Below are 13,726 nucleotides of genomic sequence, written 5' to 3' on the forward strand. Positions count from 1 at the left end.
GCTTCTAAGTTTACTGCCAAGACCTGCTGTCTCCTGGGTATCTTGCTGGAGATGATAGTTTATAAAAGCACCTTAGGAGAAATGTCTGCCTTTTTGTTTCCCTACAGTTGGGAATTCTTTGATAGGTGATTCTTTGGCTTGTTTCATGGAGCTATTATCCATTTATAGCAATATGAACATACTTCTAAAGTTTGTGGAAACGGAATTAAAAGATAAACTTATCTTAATGTGAAAAAAATTGAAAATTTAAACGATCTTCCACACATTTTCCATGAGCCTTTTGGGATCCCTTGTACTATATAATAACGAGTGACCTTTCCTCTGCTGGGCAGTGCGCTGAGCAACTGAGTGCTTGGTTCTTAGATCTGAGCAGTTGATAGAGGGAGATGCTGAGGATCTGAGCAGTCCAGAATCTCAGGGCTGGAGGACCCTGTGACGCGGATTCCATGCTGACCCGTAGCCTGTCCTTACAGAGGTTGCTTTAGTTGCCACTGGCTCAATGCTGCTTCCCTTCCCTTTCATCATTTCTTGTCCCTTACCCGAGCCACCTCCATTTTGCAAATCTGAACTCTTTACACTGGCTTCTTGTCCTACTTGTGGCTCTTGGGGAACCCACATTGACACAGGCTGTGTGTGTTCTACAATATTGGAGATTCTACTCTATTCAGCAACATACAGGTGGACAGCCCCAGGATTCCCAGCTTTCCATACTCCCTTTGTAGTACTACAGTAGATATTCTTGTATTACTGTTGTGGGCTTCCTGTCCTGGGCCCCAAACCCGAGGACTCTACCCTGCTTTCTCCTTATGGGGGCCTGGTCACAGCAAGCAAAGCTGTCTAGGATGCACCCCAATATGGACCAGGACTGGTTGGGCTCACTTATGTTTTCTTCCCATCAGCGAGTTCTTGGAACATCTGCCATATAATGTGGTTAAATCATATGAAGAGTGCTGGCATCCTTGCTTATGGGCTAGCCTGGGACTCTGTGGTTGTGTCCTGGCAGAGAGGGGAGTAGTCAGCCAACACTCTCACAGGGTCCTATTACCATGGCTGCACTGGGCCACCTTCGCTGAACCAACAAGCTGCTGGTTTTAAGGCAGCGGGGATTCCATATCCCCTGACAGGCTGACAGTTCCCTTAGTTTTACAAGATCTTGTCTGAGTAGGTACCTCTGATCGCCGTCAAGCTTTTATGTCTACATACTGAGATCTATCCAATACAAACGGCTGTATCATTTTGTGGGGCTGGACAAATTTAAAATGGCATTGGTAAGGCAAAATTGCCCTGCATTGGTGAAAGTCTTTATAAACTTCCTGTTATGAAGTTTCTCTCTAGAGTGAGATTTTTGTACTTGGATAGCAAGCCGTTAAAAGGCTCTTCTGTTTATCAGAAGGTCTTCTCTCTCCATATCAAGCTAGAGGCTGGGCTGGCATATTGAGTCTCAAGTGTCACTTGGAAACATTGGTTCTAGATTTTATAGTTTATTCAAATAACTTCTTCAGTTTTGAAATGTTGGTCAAAACATGATTGAATGTATAAAATACATTTGTGTAAATCGTGAATACTATATTAAAGTTACATTTTTGTAAAGTTTGGCCCAGGTGGGTATCCTAGGTGAATGGGTGATCTGGCTTGTGGGTGCCATCTGTGCCAGCTCACCTAGCCCCCATTGTACTCATATCTAATGAGACAATATATTGACCATAAGTTTAAAGATCAAAAATGCCAAGATGCCAAGAATGCAATGGGCAGGCCGTGTTGAAGGGGTCTATCAGGGTAAGGTGGATTACAGCTTCCACTTGAAACAAGTCACCTTTTCACTCATGAAAGATTGAATTGTATAAATATGAAGTGATTGAGAGCCTGATGTCAGATTATAACTAAAAAACTGGGTAAATGTAGCTAAAATAAGTATTCACTCCTAAAAGGCAAACTATTAGCTATTTGAAATCCAGCGGTCTGGCAGCTTTTCCTTCAATAATTGTCACAATAAGCAACCACTGAGTAAAACAGTAGACAGTTTAAAAAAAAAATTAACAAAGTAGCCCAAGATCTACAAATTTAACAGAATGAAAATGGGATGATAATCAGTCTGTTGATATGTGTTTGTACACATATACACCACTCTCACACTCACGCATGTGCTAAGGGAGAAAAATTGGTCATAAAACAAATTTAAATTGAAGAGGAAAGTCGCTGTTTCTCATCTTGCATTAAGTCGACCATTTGCATTTCTGCTATTAGTGTGTGCTCAAGTGCAGCTGCACACTTGAATTTGGGCCCAAGTGACTGAAGCTGTGTCAGAAGACAAGCATGGTCTCATTCTCTTTCTCATTTTGCTTTTCAGGGTCAGCCAGGACCACTGGGACCACAGGGTCCAATAGGGCCGCTGGGCCCCCCAGGACCCCCCGGGATTCCAGGAGAAAAAGGAATGAGAGGTGACAGTGGCCCTCCTGGAGCAGCAGGCGACACAGGAGATAAGGTGCGATGCTGCTGCAGGGAGAGTCACAGTAGCCTTCCCAGCATGCCTTGCGGATCTTTTGCACTACTGCACACCACAGCTTATCGTAAGCTAGATATAAACTTGCTGATGACGTGCAGTGTTGGCTCCCAACCCCTGGTTTGAGACTGCAACTCACTGTCGATGAGAACTTGAGATTCGAAGCAAACTTTATGTGGTATAAGTCAATATAAATAATCCTACAAATCGCCTGCGTTCCTATTGCAGAGTTTGCTCTTGAGGGTAGATTCCAAGAGGCTAGATTTCTGGCTTACAGTGTGTTGACTGCTTTGAGCTGATTTAGACACATGGTGGTGAACATAAAATAGGTGACAATGACTTAATGTTTTTAGATACTAGTCATTGTGTTAGTCTGTTGCTTGTTAATAAAATACCTGCAGTTGTGCATTTTTAAAGTTTCATTTAGGCTTATGGTTCTGGTTCAAAGTCAAGGGACTTCAAGCAGGACATGGCCAAGAGAAACGATGTGTCTCACCTGGTCTGTTTTTAACTAAGTTTCCACCATTCAATCATAATGATTGCATCACATTGATCCTAGTTAATCCTAATTACCTTCCAGCTCCACCTCGAAAAGCCACCCTCTTAAGATCTCATAATGGAGATTCAATTTCAACAGAGAAGATAACCATATTCCAGCCAGAGACACCACTAATCATCCATGTCATGTAAATCAACTTGTTAATCTAGTAATTTAGTGAACCGTGTATCTTCCTTTTCTGGAATTTTTAGGGTCCAACTGGTGTTCCTGGATTTCCAGGTTTGGATGGCATACCTGTAAGTATTTTCTAAGTTTAATTTTTTAAAAATGGGGGGGGGAGAAGAAACAAAGTTCTTTTGATAGGGAAGAAAGTTTCACAAAATTAAAGCAGCAAACATTTGAATCACAACGGCCACAATTTGTGCATCCATATTACATCAACTTTATGGTATGGTTTTCCTGCAATAAGACTTCTGTGATATTTCCTGCAGGGGCACCCGGGGCCTCCTGGACCCAGAGGCAAACCTGGCATGGATGGCTACAACGGCTCTAGAGGTGAACCAGGTTTGCCAGGAGAACGAGGAGTTCCTGGCTCAAGAGGCCTGCCAGTAAGACACCCAGAGTTCATCCCCATAGAAGCATTAAATGCAAAGTCTCCCTCGTGGAACAGGCTTGGAGGGTTTAATATAAGTGTGCCCAGAGCATTTGTTGAAGAGATCTAACTCTTTACACCTGGGTTTATTTTCAGTTCTCTTGTTTAGCTGGCTGTGTGTGTCTGTGGGCTCACTTCTGAGGTTTCTGTTCTGTTGCACTGATGTTCCTTATTTCATACAGAGCTTTTAATGGTAGTGTGTCGCCGGCCAGCAGCGACACCTACGAGGCACTCTTGAGGGTCTGGGAAAAACCGGACCTGCAACCGGACCCCTTATTGCCAAAAGCGGCTGCTTTTATACTTTCTCCGTTTTTCCTTGTAGGTCTTAGCTTTTCTCTGCTGTTTTTCTCCCCATTCTCACCACCAGTCTTATTGCTTTTGTACCGCTTTTCTTCCCGGAAGGTCTTAGCTTTTCTCCTCTCCGCTGCTTTTCTAGCCCTCTCTCCACTGCTTCCCCCCCCCCCCCCCCCCCCCCCCGCCGCCAAAGGTCTTAGCTTTTGTACCCCTCTCTGCTGCCCCGTTTCCTCTTTGTTCTTCTCCCATCTATTGCTTTTAGCGGCTGCTTTTATACTGCTCTCCACCAATCACTTCTCCCCGTGGTCCACTTGGCGCTACCTGATAGGCCAGTAGCAATGACATAATCACAGCAATGGCATCAGCCTATCCCTGTGACTTCCTGTTTACCTGCTGGCGAGACCAACCCCGCCTCCTGGCCCTGGGCCAGCCGCCATCTTGCAAAGGCCTTTCCCACTCCTGGGAGCGGCTGTGGCAGCCTGCTTCCCACAGCTCCCCCACTTTTCTTGCCGGGAATGATGAATTCAGGGGTTGATTTCAGCCACCTTCATGGCCATGGAGTGTTCAGGATCACCGGGTAAGGTCCTTTCCAGCAAGGTTCCAGGGTTTGTGGGTGACTTCCAAGCTCATGACCCTGAACTAGCTGCCTAATTTCCTTAGAGACTTCCCAACCCCAATTCTAAGGATTGCTGAGGGGCGCAGAATCATCTTCTGTAGCTACTTCTTGCTGATTAGGGGTGTCATAGGTCCTGCCTTTTTGGGGTTCAGGAGTCTCTTCCTATCTCTAGTTCATTGGTCTATCTTATGAGCAGTCACTGCCAATGGCTATGCCGCCTCTCAAACAAGAAACCGCCGCCTCCAAGGTGAAAATTAAATAACTTTTAAACGTACTCTATGCACTTATGCCGGCACTGGCTGGGAATCCCCCATTTAGGCCACCAGTTGTTGCCGGCCAGCAGCGACTCTACCTACGAGGCACTCTTGATGATGGGGGGGAAAAAGATGACCCGCAACCAGACTCCCTCCCTTACTGCCAAAAGCGGCTGCTTCTACACTCTTTCTCCGTTTTTCCCTGTAGGTCTTAGCTTTTCTCTGCTGCTTTTCTCCCCGTTCTCCTCCCCATAGGTCTTATTGCTTTTGTACCCTTCTTTCTGCTGCTTTTCTCCCCGAAGGTCTTAGCTTTTCTCCGCTTTTTTCCCTGTAGGTCTATAGCTTTTCTCTGCTGCTTTTCTCCCCGTTCTTGTCCCCATCGGTCTTGTTGCTTTTGTACCCCTCGTTCTGCTGCTTTTCTCCCCAAAGGTCTTAGCTTTTCTCTGCTGCTTCCCCCACCGCCGCCAAAGGTCTTAGCTTTTGTACCCCCTCTCTGCTGCCCCGTTCTTCTTTGTTCTTCTCCTGTCTATTGCTTTTAGCGGCTGCTTTTATACTGCTCTCCACCAATCACTTCTCCCCGTGGTCCACTTGGCGCTACCTGATAGGCCAGTAGCAATGACATAATCGCAGCAAGGGCATCAGCCTATCCCTGTGACTTCCTGTTTACCTGCTGGCGAGACTAACCCTGCCTCCTGGCCCTGGGCCAGCTGCCATCTTGCAAAGGTCTTTCCTACTCCTGGGAGCGGCTGCAGCACCCTGCTCCCCAAAGCGGTGCTCACACCCCATGGTCAGCTGTTTTTCTGTAACCTATTTCTGCTCTATTTGAATTTCACTTTCATCACTGCCGTTTTTTGTTTCTTTGCTTCACTTCCATTTTTTTCGGCCAATTCCCTCTTTCAACTCTACTTTTGTAAAATTTCATTTGAGAATTTATCATTCTTGTGTCATTTAGAAATAGACAACGTGAAGACGTGCCTTGTGCTGTGTGTGTGTGTGTGTGTGTGTGTGTGTGTGTGTGTGTGTATAATCTGAATAATAAAGGTGTAGCAATCCATCATCATCCTTGAAAGCAGTGATGTGGGCCCGGCATGATAGCCTGGTGGTTAATCCTTGCCTTGGCTGTGCTGGGATTCCATATGGGCCAAAGCCTTAGGATTTGCACCTGTGTGGAAGACCCTAAAGAATCACAAAATCACCTGGCTCCTGTCGCTGCAGCCACTTAAGGAAACGAGTCAGTGGACTAAAGATCTTTCCCTCTATCTCCTTCTCATTGTATATCTGCCTTTCCAATAAAAATAAACAAATCTTAGAAAAAGAAAAGCGTCACGAGCAGTTGGTGGTCATGATTGGCATTTGTTATTTAGTAGTGAGTTAGAGTCTGAAGAGTTAGTAAAACCTGCCTTCATGCAGTCTTCATTCCAGCTACAGTGGTAAATGGAAGTTGGACTGTGTTGCTGTATTTTGACTTAAATATAGCTGAAATGTTTGCAGACTGGAACTGTATAATACTAAGAGTATTATGGACCAATATGATCCCTCAAGTTAACTCTGAACAGAACTTTCTTCTATAAAACCAATAGGTATTTACTGCTGGAAATAAAGTCAGATATGCTTTGTGGGAGGGGTTAATTTAAAATTTTAATGTATAGTTGTATAGTGATCTATGAATTGATATATTTATAACTACATTCAATCATATATTCATTGGTATATTTGTTGATATAGTCATAGCATATATTCAGTATACATATCGATATGATATATATTAATGTATATTGAGCTGTATTGATATATAAAGATAACAGCATTTATTTGAGGTAATTAGATCATGACATAGCAAACTGAGTAGGATATTAAGATGTTAAGTATGAAAGCCTTGGGGAGAACAAAAGTATACTTTTTATTTTATTCACTTGTAGAAACTACCAGAAACAAATTAGCAGTTATATATAAACACCTTGTAAATGGAGCTGGCTATGTTTTTAGAAATTATTTGGACAAAAGGATTCATAGCCTAGAAGCACCATGTTTGATACAAATCCTGTAATAAACAAAATTAAGTTGCTTTTACCATTTCTAGGGCACAAATTAAACAGTTGCAAAATTGATTATTTGCAGGAATAATATAAGTGAGTTATATTACAAGGAAAATGCAATTTCCTTGTTGAATAATTAGTGAATAACTACATAGCAGTAGAGTCTGGTTTGAAGAGATCCCATAAAAACTTTTAACTAACGTTGGAATCAAGCTAAGTGAAAACCTTGGGATGATGTTAATATGATGGTAATAATGATAAAACGATTTCTCTAGTGAAGCCTACAGTTGTGGACATTCTAGTGTGAATAATATTTTGTAAAGAAAAGGAAATGTGCTTTTTTTAACCTTAAGTGAATATTTTGTTTTTAGGGCCTTTCTGGGGAAAAGGGAGAAAAAGGAAATTCAGTGTTCATTTCAGGTGGTGTTAAAGGCATTCAGGTGAGTGGTGTGGTCATGTTGATTTGAAACTCTTTTTTCTTCCCAAATAGGCAGATTTATACAGGATGAGTGTTCCCTGGCAGATATTTTATTTCTTTTGAAATACACTGATTTTTTTTTTTTTTTTGTCATTACACTGCATGGGAATGACACCATAGTTATATGGAGGCATTGGTTTCAGTTAGTCTAGCTATAAAATCCTAATGTCTTCTGTCCATTGAGAGCCACAGTGATGCGCTTATTTCAGGGCTTTTTGGGTTTGGTGCTTCTGATCTGGAGGCTCAGATAATCTTGTGTCATAAAGGCTGACCCGTGCAGTGGAGGGCTTTCATGCATCCATGGTCTCTGGTCTCTGCTCTTTAGAGTCTGTTGGCATATTCTCTTCTCCCCCTCAACAGCATTCCAGACATGACCAAGTGTGCCCTGTGTGGTGAGCGAGCCCTTTTGAAGATCATTGCTTTATTTACAGTTAAAACATTTTAATATTAGTATTTATTGCACAGTATTGTTGAAAGATCACTATCACTATTGATGCTGAAAATCTTGAAAACCTTATAGCCTGTCCTTTATCATTTTAATGCTTTTGTGCTTTTAACAGTGGGTTGGTTGTGAATGTTCAAAACTAAACTTTGAATAGTTTGAAATTTGTAAGGCAACAGTTGTGCAGTACTTCAGGGTTTCCATGTACCCCACATCCAGCTCCATGTTTTGCTAAACATATCTTTATATTAGTCATAATTATTGTTATATTGTTATATTTGTCATAATTAATGAACTACACCCAGGTTCTACTATTTTTTTTGTTTAATCCAGCCTCTTCCCATTTTCGCTGTCCTCAGGGCCTTTATAATCAACACAAACGTAAACTCTGGAGAAAGCATATCATTTCTCTAACATAAGCTACAGATAAGTAGAATGAGATCAGTAAAAATGATGAATCAACAAGAAAGGCAGTACATTTCCAGGACATGTGATCATTGTCCTTAAGGGAGACTATTGTATATCAAGAATTATGGCTTGGTTATAGCTTTCAATGTATATTAATTAACATCAAAATCCATATCACTTTGGAACCAGTATGATGTACTTAAACTTAAAACAAATTATCATATGACCCAGAAATTCCACTTGTGAGTATTTGTTTGGAAGAACTAAAAGTAGAAACTAAGGTATTGATACATTCGTGTTTATAGTAGCATTGTTTATAGCAGATAAAAGTGGAAAGTAATTGAAAGGTAAATCAATCAATGAATAAACAAATGTGGTATATGCATACAATGGACTATGACTTCAGTCTTAGAAGAAAATTCTGACACACACATCAACCTGAATACATGCTGATGACATGAGATTAAGTTAGATAAGTCAGTCACCAATGACTAATAGTATGTGATTGTAACGAGTTTTCCTAAAAAGTAAGATCTGTAGAGACTGGAAGTAGAGCAGCCGTTTCCAAGAGGAGGAGGGAGGAAACGGGGAGTTAGTATTCCATGGGTAAAGGGTTTCCCTTGAAAAACGTGAAAACCCTCTGAAAATGGATGGTGATCTATCTCAAAAACAGTGTAAATGTGTTTCTTGCCACGCTGGATTTTATTTTGTTTTTTAAAAAAGGAGCTGACACCACCCTTTTAATCCTTTAAAGTAAGCCTTAGTTCTTAGTTCAGATGCACAAAGTTCTTAGTTTTTAGTTCAGATGCACAAAGCAGTAACTCTGGGCAGAAGCAGGTGTGAGAAGAGTCCGCCACAAGCTCACTTTGTGTCCCCTATAGGGTGGGCCACAGGAATGAAGCGTGTGTACAAAGCAAGGAGTGACCAAGACAGGAAAGCTCTCAGGAAGTGGAGTCACTACACTGAGGCTTTAGAACAGCTTGAAAGACAAAAATGTTGATTCCGTGTTGTTAGGACCCAAATGATCTTTCTGGAGAAAGAGGATGGAGAATTCAGGCCTGAGAATTGGAGAGGGAAAATGACCTCCACAGAGCCCTGCTGTAACTGCGCCCTCCAAATGGACAAGTTGAACCAGTGGCACAGATAGGCCAATTCAAATAACGTGTGTGCATATTTCTATCTTTCCATGATCTGTGCTTCAGGGGGGAAAAAAAACTGTGTTTCTCATACAAAAGAATGTGTCTTTACTGTTGCAGGGCGACCGAGGGGAACCAGGACCACCTGGCTTACCAGTAAGTCTCCTGAGCAGCTCTTGTGTTTCTGATTGCTCCTCAAACAGCCCTGCATCCACACCAGGACCACATAGCTTGTGAGCCCACTCAGTACACAATGGAAATGTAGCTTGCTTATTAAAAATTAAGGCTTTCAAGAGGACTACCGCAGAGCATTCAATCAAGTGTAGCCCATAGGCTGCTCAGGATGCACGCCTGGGAAGCGATCTTCAGATCTCCACAAGCTTCCTTTGCTCTGAGCCACCATTTGGCATTGCTCAGGCATGTACAGACACAATTACAGGAAGGCAAGTCTGTTTGGAAGCCACACACACAATACGTAAATGTATGTATGTGTGCCAGCTACAAAGGAAATGACTGTATCACCTCTCTACACCATTTTTCATCTTGCCAGGGTTGTAAGTGATATCTAATATTTTCCCATACCTCCCTATCTTTTTCCCTATATCCCTGAAACGTTTAGTTGAATGTTAATATTCATCTTTCTAATCTATCAATGTTGTGAGATTAAAACTGAAAGCACTTTTGCCTCCCGAGCATTGTAACTTAGCTTTGTGACTTCTGGCTTCTGATGCGGTAACTTGACCATGTTGGTTTCGTAACTACTACTGAAGTTCATTTCTACACAAGAAAGGAGATACCTTAAGGTCTCTGTTAAGAGAAACACCAATTTGTCCTCTTAAGGAGAGTAATTTAGTCATACAAATCATTCAATAGGGCAAAACCAGTGGGAGAAATGAGACTCATATCACCCATTTGTGTGCAGTTTTGCCATTGCTTAGATATTACAGAAAAGTGTTCATGCCCGAACCATTGCAAGTTGGGGCCGACACTTTTACTGACACTGATCTCATAGACTGTGTACTTTTTATTAAGTAACTACATTACTATTTTAATATATTAACATGAATTTAAAAGCATCTTGGTATGCATCAAATTAATAGCCTATGTGGAATTTGGGAGTAGCTGATAAAAACTTGCTGTGTTCTAAGCTTTCGATATCACAAAATTGAGTTGCAGACATGTCACTGAGCTCTGGGACTGAATTCAATCCTAAAGATATGAGTTAGTCAGAGCTGCAGTGCACTGCTGCTGGCCTGCTCTGTGCTGTTGTAATGACCGTGTCAGAGCGGCCATTGGAGGTGATTCCCTAGGGCAGGTGTGGTTTGGGTTGTGATGTCTTAGCGATTACCTGTAGTTCCTGCTGGAGATAAGGATTGCATTTTTGACAGTAATGATGTTGATTTTTGTTTTTTGTATCTAGGGATCAAGGGGTGCTAGAGGACCTTCAGGTCCCATGGGATATTCTGGAGCTCCAGGGTTGCCGGTAAGAACAGCACTTCCTGCCCAGTCCCTTCAAAACCCAGAGCCAACATGAAAATAAACAGAAAAGAACTGTAGTCTTGGTACCAATGGTACCAATGGGCTCTTAAAATCCACTATGATGGTTGGAGCTCCCTGGGGTAAGCCAATGCATCATGTTCATGTGTGACAGCAGCCTATCCATGATTCAAATTCCTTCATTAAGTTTCTTAACTGTGAACTTGGGCAAGCCGACAGTGACACATTCTAATTTCTATGACTGATCATTATCATTGAGTTCTGATTTTTTTTTTTTTTTTTGGTCATTGACTTAGGGACCTCCTGGCCGCCCTGGGAGCCCAGGTTTGAAGGTAGGAAGTCCTGAGTAGGACACTAGCATGTGCGTAATGGAAAAAGTGATGTTTGCCAAAGTGTTATCTTTGATCTTATTAGATGTCCCAAGGTGTAGCCTAAAGTCTAATGGCTTTTGTTATAATGTTGAAGAGTTGTGCAATTTCTTTCCTGTTCTTTTCCAGGGCAATCCTGGTGTGGGAGTGAAGGGTCTAAAGGGAGAGCCGGTAAGAGTCCATCTACTTCTCTGTGGCGCTGTAGAGGTCAGGCTGTGCGGGCTGCCTGCCTAGTATTTAGTTTGTGCTCATTATCTAGGCGCTGATCAGCTTTAGGGATAAGAACTTTTCTCTGCTGCATTATTATGGCATCATCACCCTTGACTGTAACACTCCTCACAAAATTTAACACTGCATTCGGGTTAATTTGCAGGAGATATTTCAGCCTAGCCAAAAAAAAAAAAAAACCAAAAAAAAAAAAGCGACTATTTTAAGGTAATGTGCAATGTCCATAGGATTAATTATTTAATTATGGATTTGTTTGATTGCAACAGAATCCTGAGCTCCACATATAAATGCAAACAAAAAGACTTGGAAGCAGGAATAATTAGCAGCATAGCCCATCTTCCCTCCTGTCCTCCTTTCCATTCTTTCCCAACACTCCTTGTAATCACTTCTGCAGAAGCAATGACTCTGTAAGAATATGTTTTAGGAAATACTTTAAGGCGGAGTTTCAGAAACGGGGTGAATGTCCAATAGCAAGTGAGCAGTTCTTTCAACAAAAGTGAGGAAACGGATCTCCTCTTGTCCGGCCTGAACTGGTCTTGGGTACCAGGATTTAGTCCTGCTTCCGCAGAGTTCCGGTGTGGTTAAGTTATGCTGGCATCATGCAGTGGAGCAGCACCACGGTCAAAGCTGAGGGTTTTGTGGTGCCCGCAAGGGCCCGTGATACAATGTTGAGCAGAAAGAACAAGTGGCAAAAAGAGGTATTGAATTGTGAAAAGAGAATGACACAAAGACTCTAAAACATACTAGTACCTTTAGACGGGCTTTCCCGCCCTCAGTGCGGTGATGTTTCAAGGCTGAGGGACTGCCCTGTGGATTGCCCCCCCCCCCCCCCCGTCCACTGTGTACCACGAGTTTCTCTCCTCCCCAGCTGTGATAATCAAACATGTGCTAGGTTGGTGTCAAATAGCCCTGTGAGGGTGGGGATGGAAAGTCCACCCTAAACCTTAAGTACTGATGAGCTTGAGAGATGACTGAATAAAAAGAGAATAAAATAATCACCTCCAAACTTGGGAAGTCATGGGCTTCTGAAATGTACTGCCAAAGCCGGAGTAGCCTACACACTCCCATTTGAAGACACTGCCTTATAGCCAGGCAGGCATTACCTGCTCAGTGACCTTGACTGCTGAGGCCACAGGTGGATTTGTACACTCAAAGTGTGGAAAAACATGGACGTATATGTCCATGGAGCAGCCATTCAAATGCTGTGCAAAGTATGCTTAGAATCCTTTCGATTGTTGGGTCCATGAAACAAAACTCGAAAGTATGATGCAAAACTCTCAGGAACATGGCAGTTCACTCTATTTTAAGAAATGCTGCCCTAAATGACCATTATTAATTGTCTCTGGGTAATATGATTCTATGCTTTTGCATTTTGTTTTTCGGAATCCTTTTGATTACATTGAATAAATGATACTTCCACAGCCTGGAAAAATAGAACGATGACCAATAGTTTGAATAATTTTCCCATTTGTTGGCCCCGGTGGGTTTTGCTCAGATTTATTCTAGCTGTGAGACTAACTTTGGTTCTCTTTACCATGACATGATTCACAATTGTCATGTGCTGTTTGTGTGTGTGTTCAGTCAAGCACTCCTGCAGTGGGAATCTTGAAGGCGGCGGCTGTACCTTACTAGGTTCTGAAATACATCAAGAGAAAAACAGTGTGCCGAGAGCCTGGTTCTTCTGTGGTTTAAAAGGGCTATGATGAAGTTGAATTCTTGCTTTGATTTTTAAAAACTATTTATTTATTTGAAAGTTACAGAAAGATAGGGACAGACAGAGATCTGCCATCTGCTGGTTCACTTCCGAAATGGAAGCAGTGGCTGGAGCTGGGTCAGGCTGGATTCAGGATTCTGGAGCTCCAGTTAAGTCTCATGTGGATTACAGGGGCCCACACATTTGGGCCCTCCTCCACTACTGTCTCTGCTGCATTAGCAGGGAGCTGAACTGGAAGTGGGGCAGCCAGGGATGCCAGTGCCGGTGTCACAGGTAGCAGCTTAGCCCGCTACATCACAGCAGCAACCTCTGTTTTACCTTTTTTTAAAAAATTATACAATATTCTCCTAACAGAAAAGCATTGGGTGTTTGTTTCTGTCAAAAACATTATTTTTTAAAATTTTTATGTCTTTGAGAATTTACTGTATACCACTCAATGTAGTTAATATTTTGTGGGCCTCACCTATTTAATAAAAACAATACTTTGAGGCAGGCATTATCATAGTCCCCATTTCACAGCAAAGAAAACTGAGGGTTATGGGAACTGAGGCCGCTGGGAACTTGTCCAGAGTAACACAGCCAGCAGGGTCTGGTCTGCTATCAC

The 13,726-nt window shown here is 42.4% G+C and overlaps 1 protein-coding gene across 1 annotated transcript in view; it reads left to right on the forward strand.

Annotated features, from left to right (window-relative positions):
- The window catches only part of LOC121168088 (collagen alpha-4(IV) chain-like), a 141,263-nt gene that overhangs the window by 59,639 nt on the left and 67,898 nt on the right, over nucleotides 1–13,726 (forward strand). The window contains exons 7-14 of the mRNA XM_040997854.1: nucleotides 2,348–2,482; nucleotides 3,251–3,295; nucleotides 3,491–3,607; nucleotides 7,223–7,291; nucleotides 9,436–9,471; nucleotides 10,736–10,798; nucleotides 11,109–11,144; nucleotides 11,310–11,351. Of these exons, the coding sequence (XP_040853788.1) occupies nucleotides 2,348–2,482; nucleotides 3,251–3,295; nucleotides 3,491–3,607; nucleotides 7,223–7,291; nucleotides 9,436–9,471; nucleotides 10,736–10,798; nucleotides 11,109–11,144; nucleotides 11,310–11,351 (543 nt within the window). The remainder of the gene's footprint in view (nucleotides 1–2,347; nucleotides 2,483–3,250; nucleotides 3,296–3,490; nucleotides 3,608–7,222; nucleotides 7,292–9,435; nucleotides 9,472–10,735; nucleotides 10,799–11,108; nucleotides 11,145–11,309; nucleotides 11,352–13,726) is intronic.

The sequence above is a fragment of the Ochotona curzoniae genome, unplaced genomic scaffold, assembly GCF_017591425.1.
Source record: "Ochotona curzoniae isolate NIBS_2020 unplaced genomic scaffold, NIBS_Ocur_1.0 patch53, whole genome shotgun sequence".
Taxonomy (NCBI): domain Eukaryota; kingdom Metazoa; phylum Chordata; class Mammalia; order Lagomorpha; family Ochotonidae; genus Ochotona; species Ochotona curzoniae.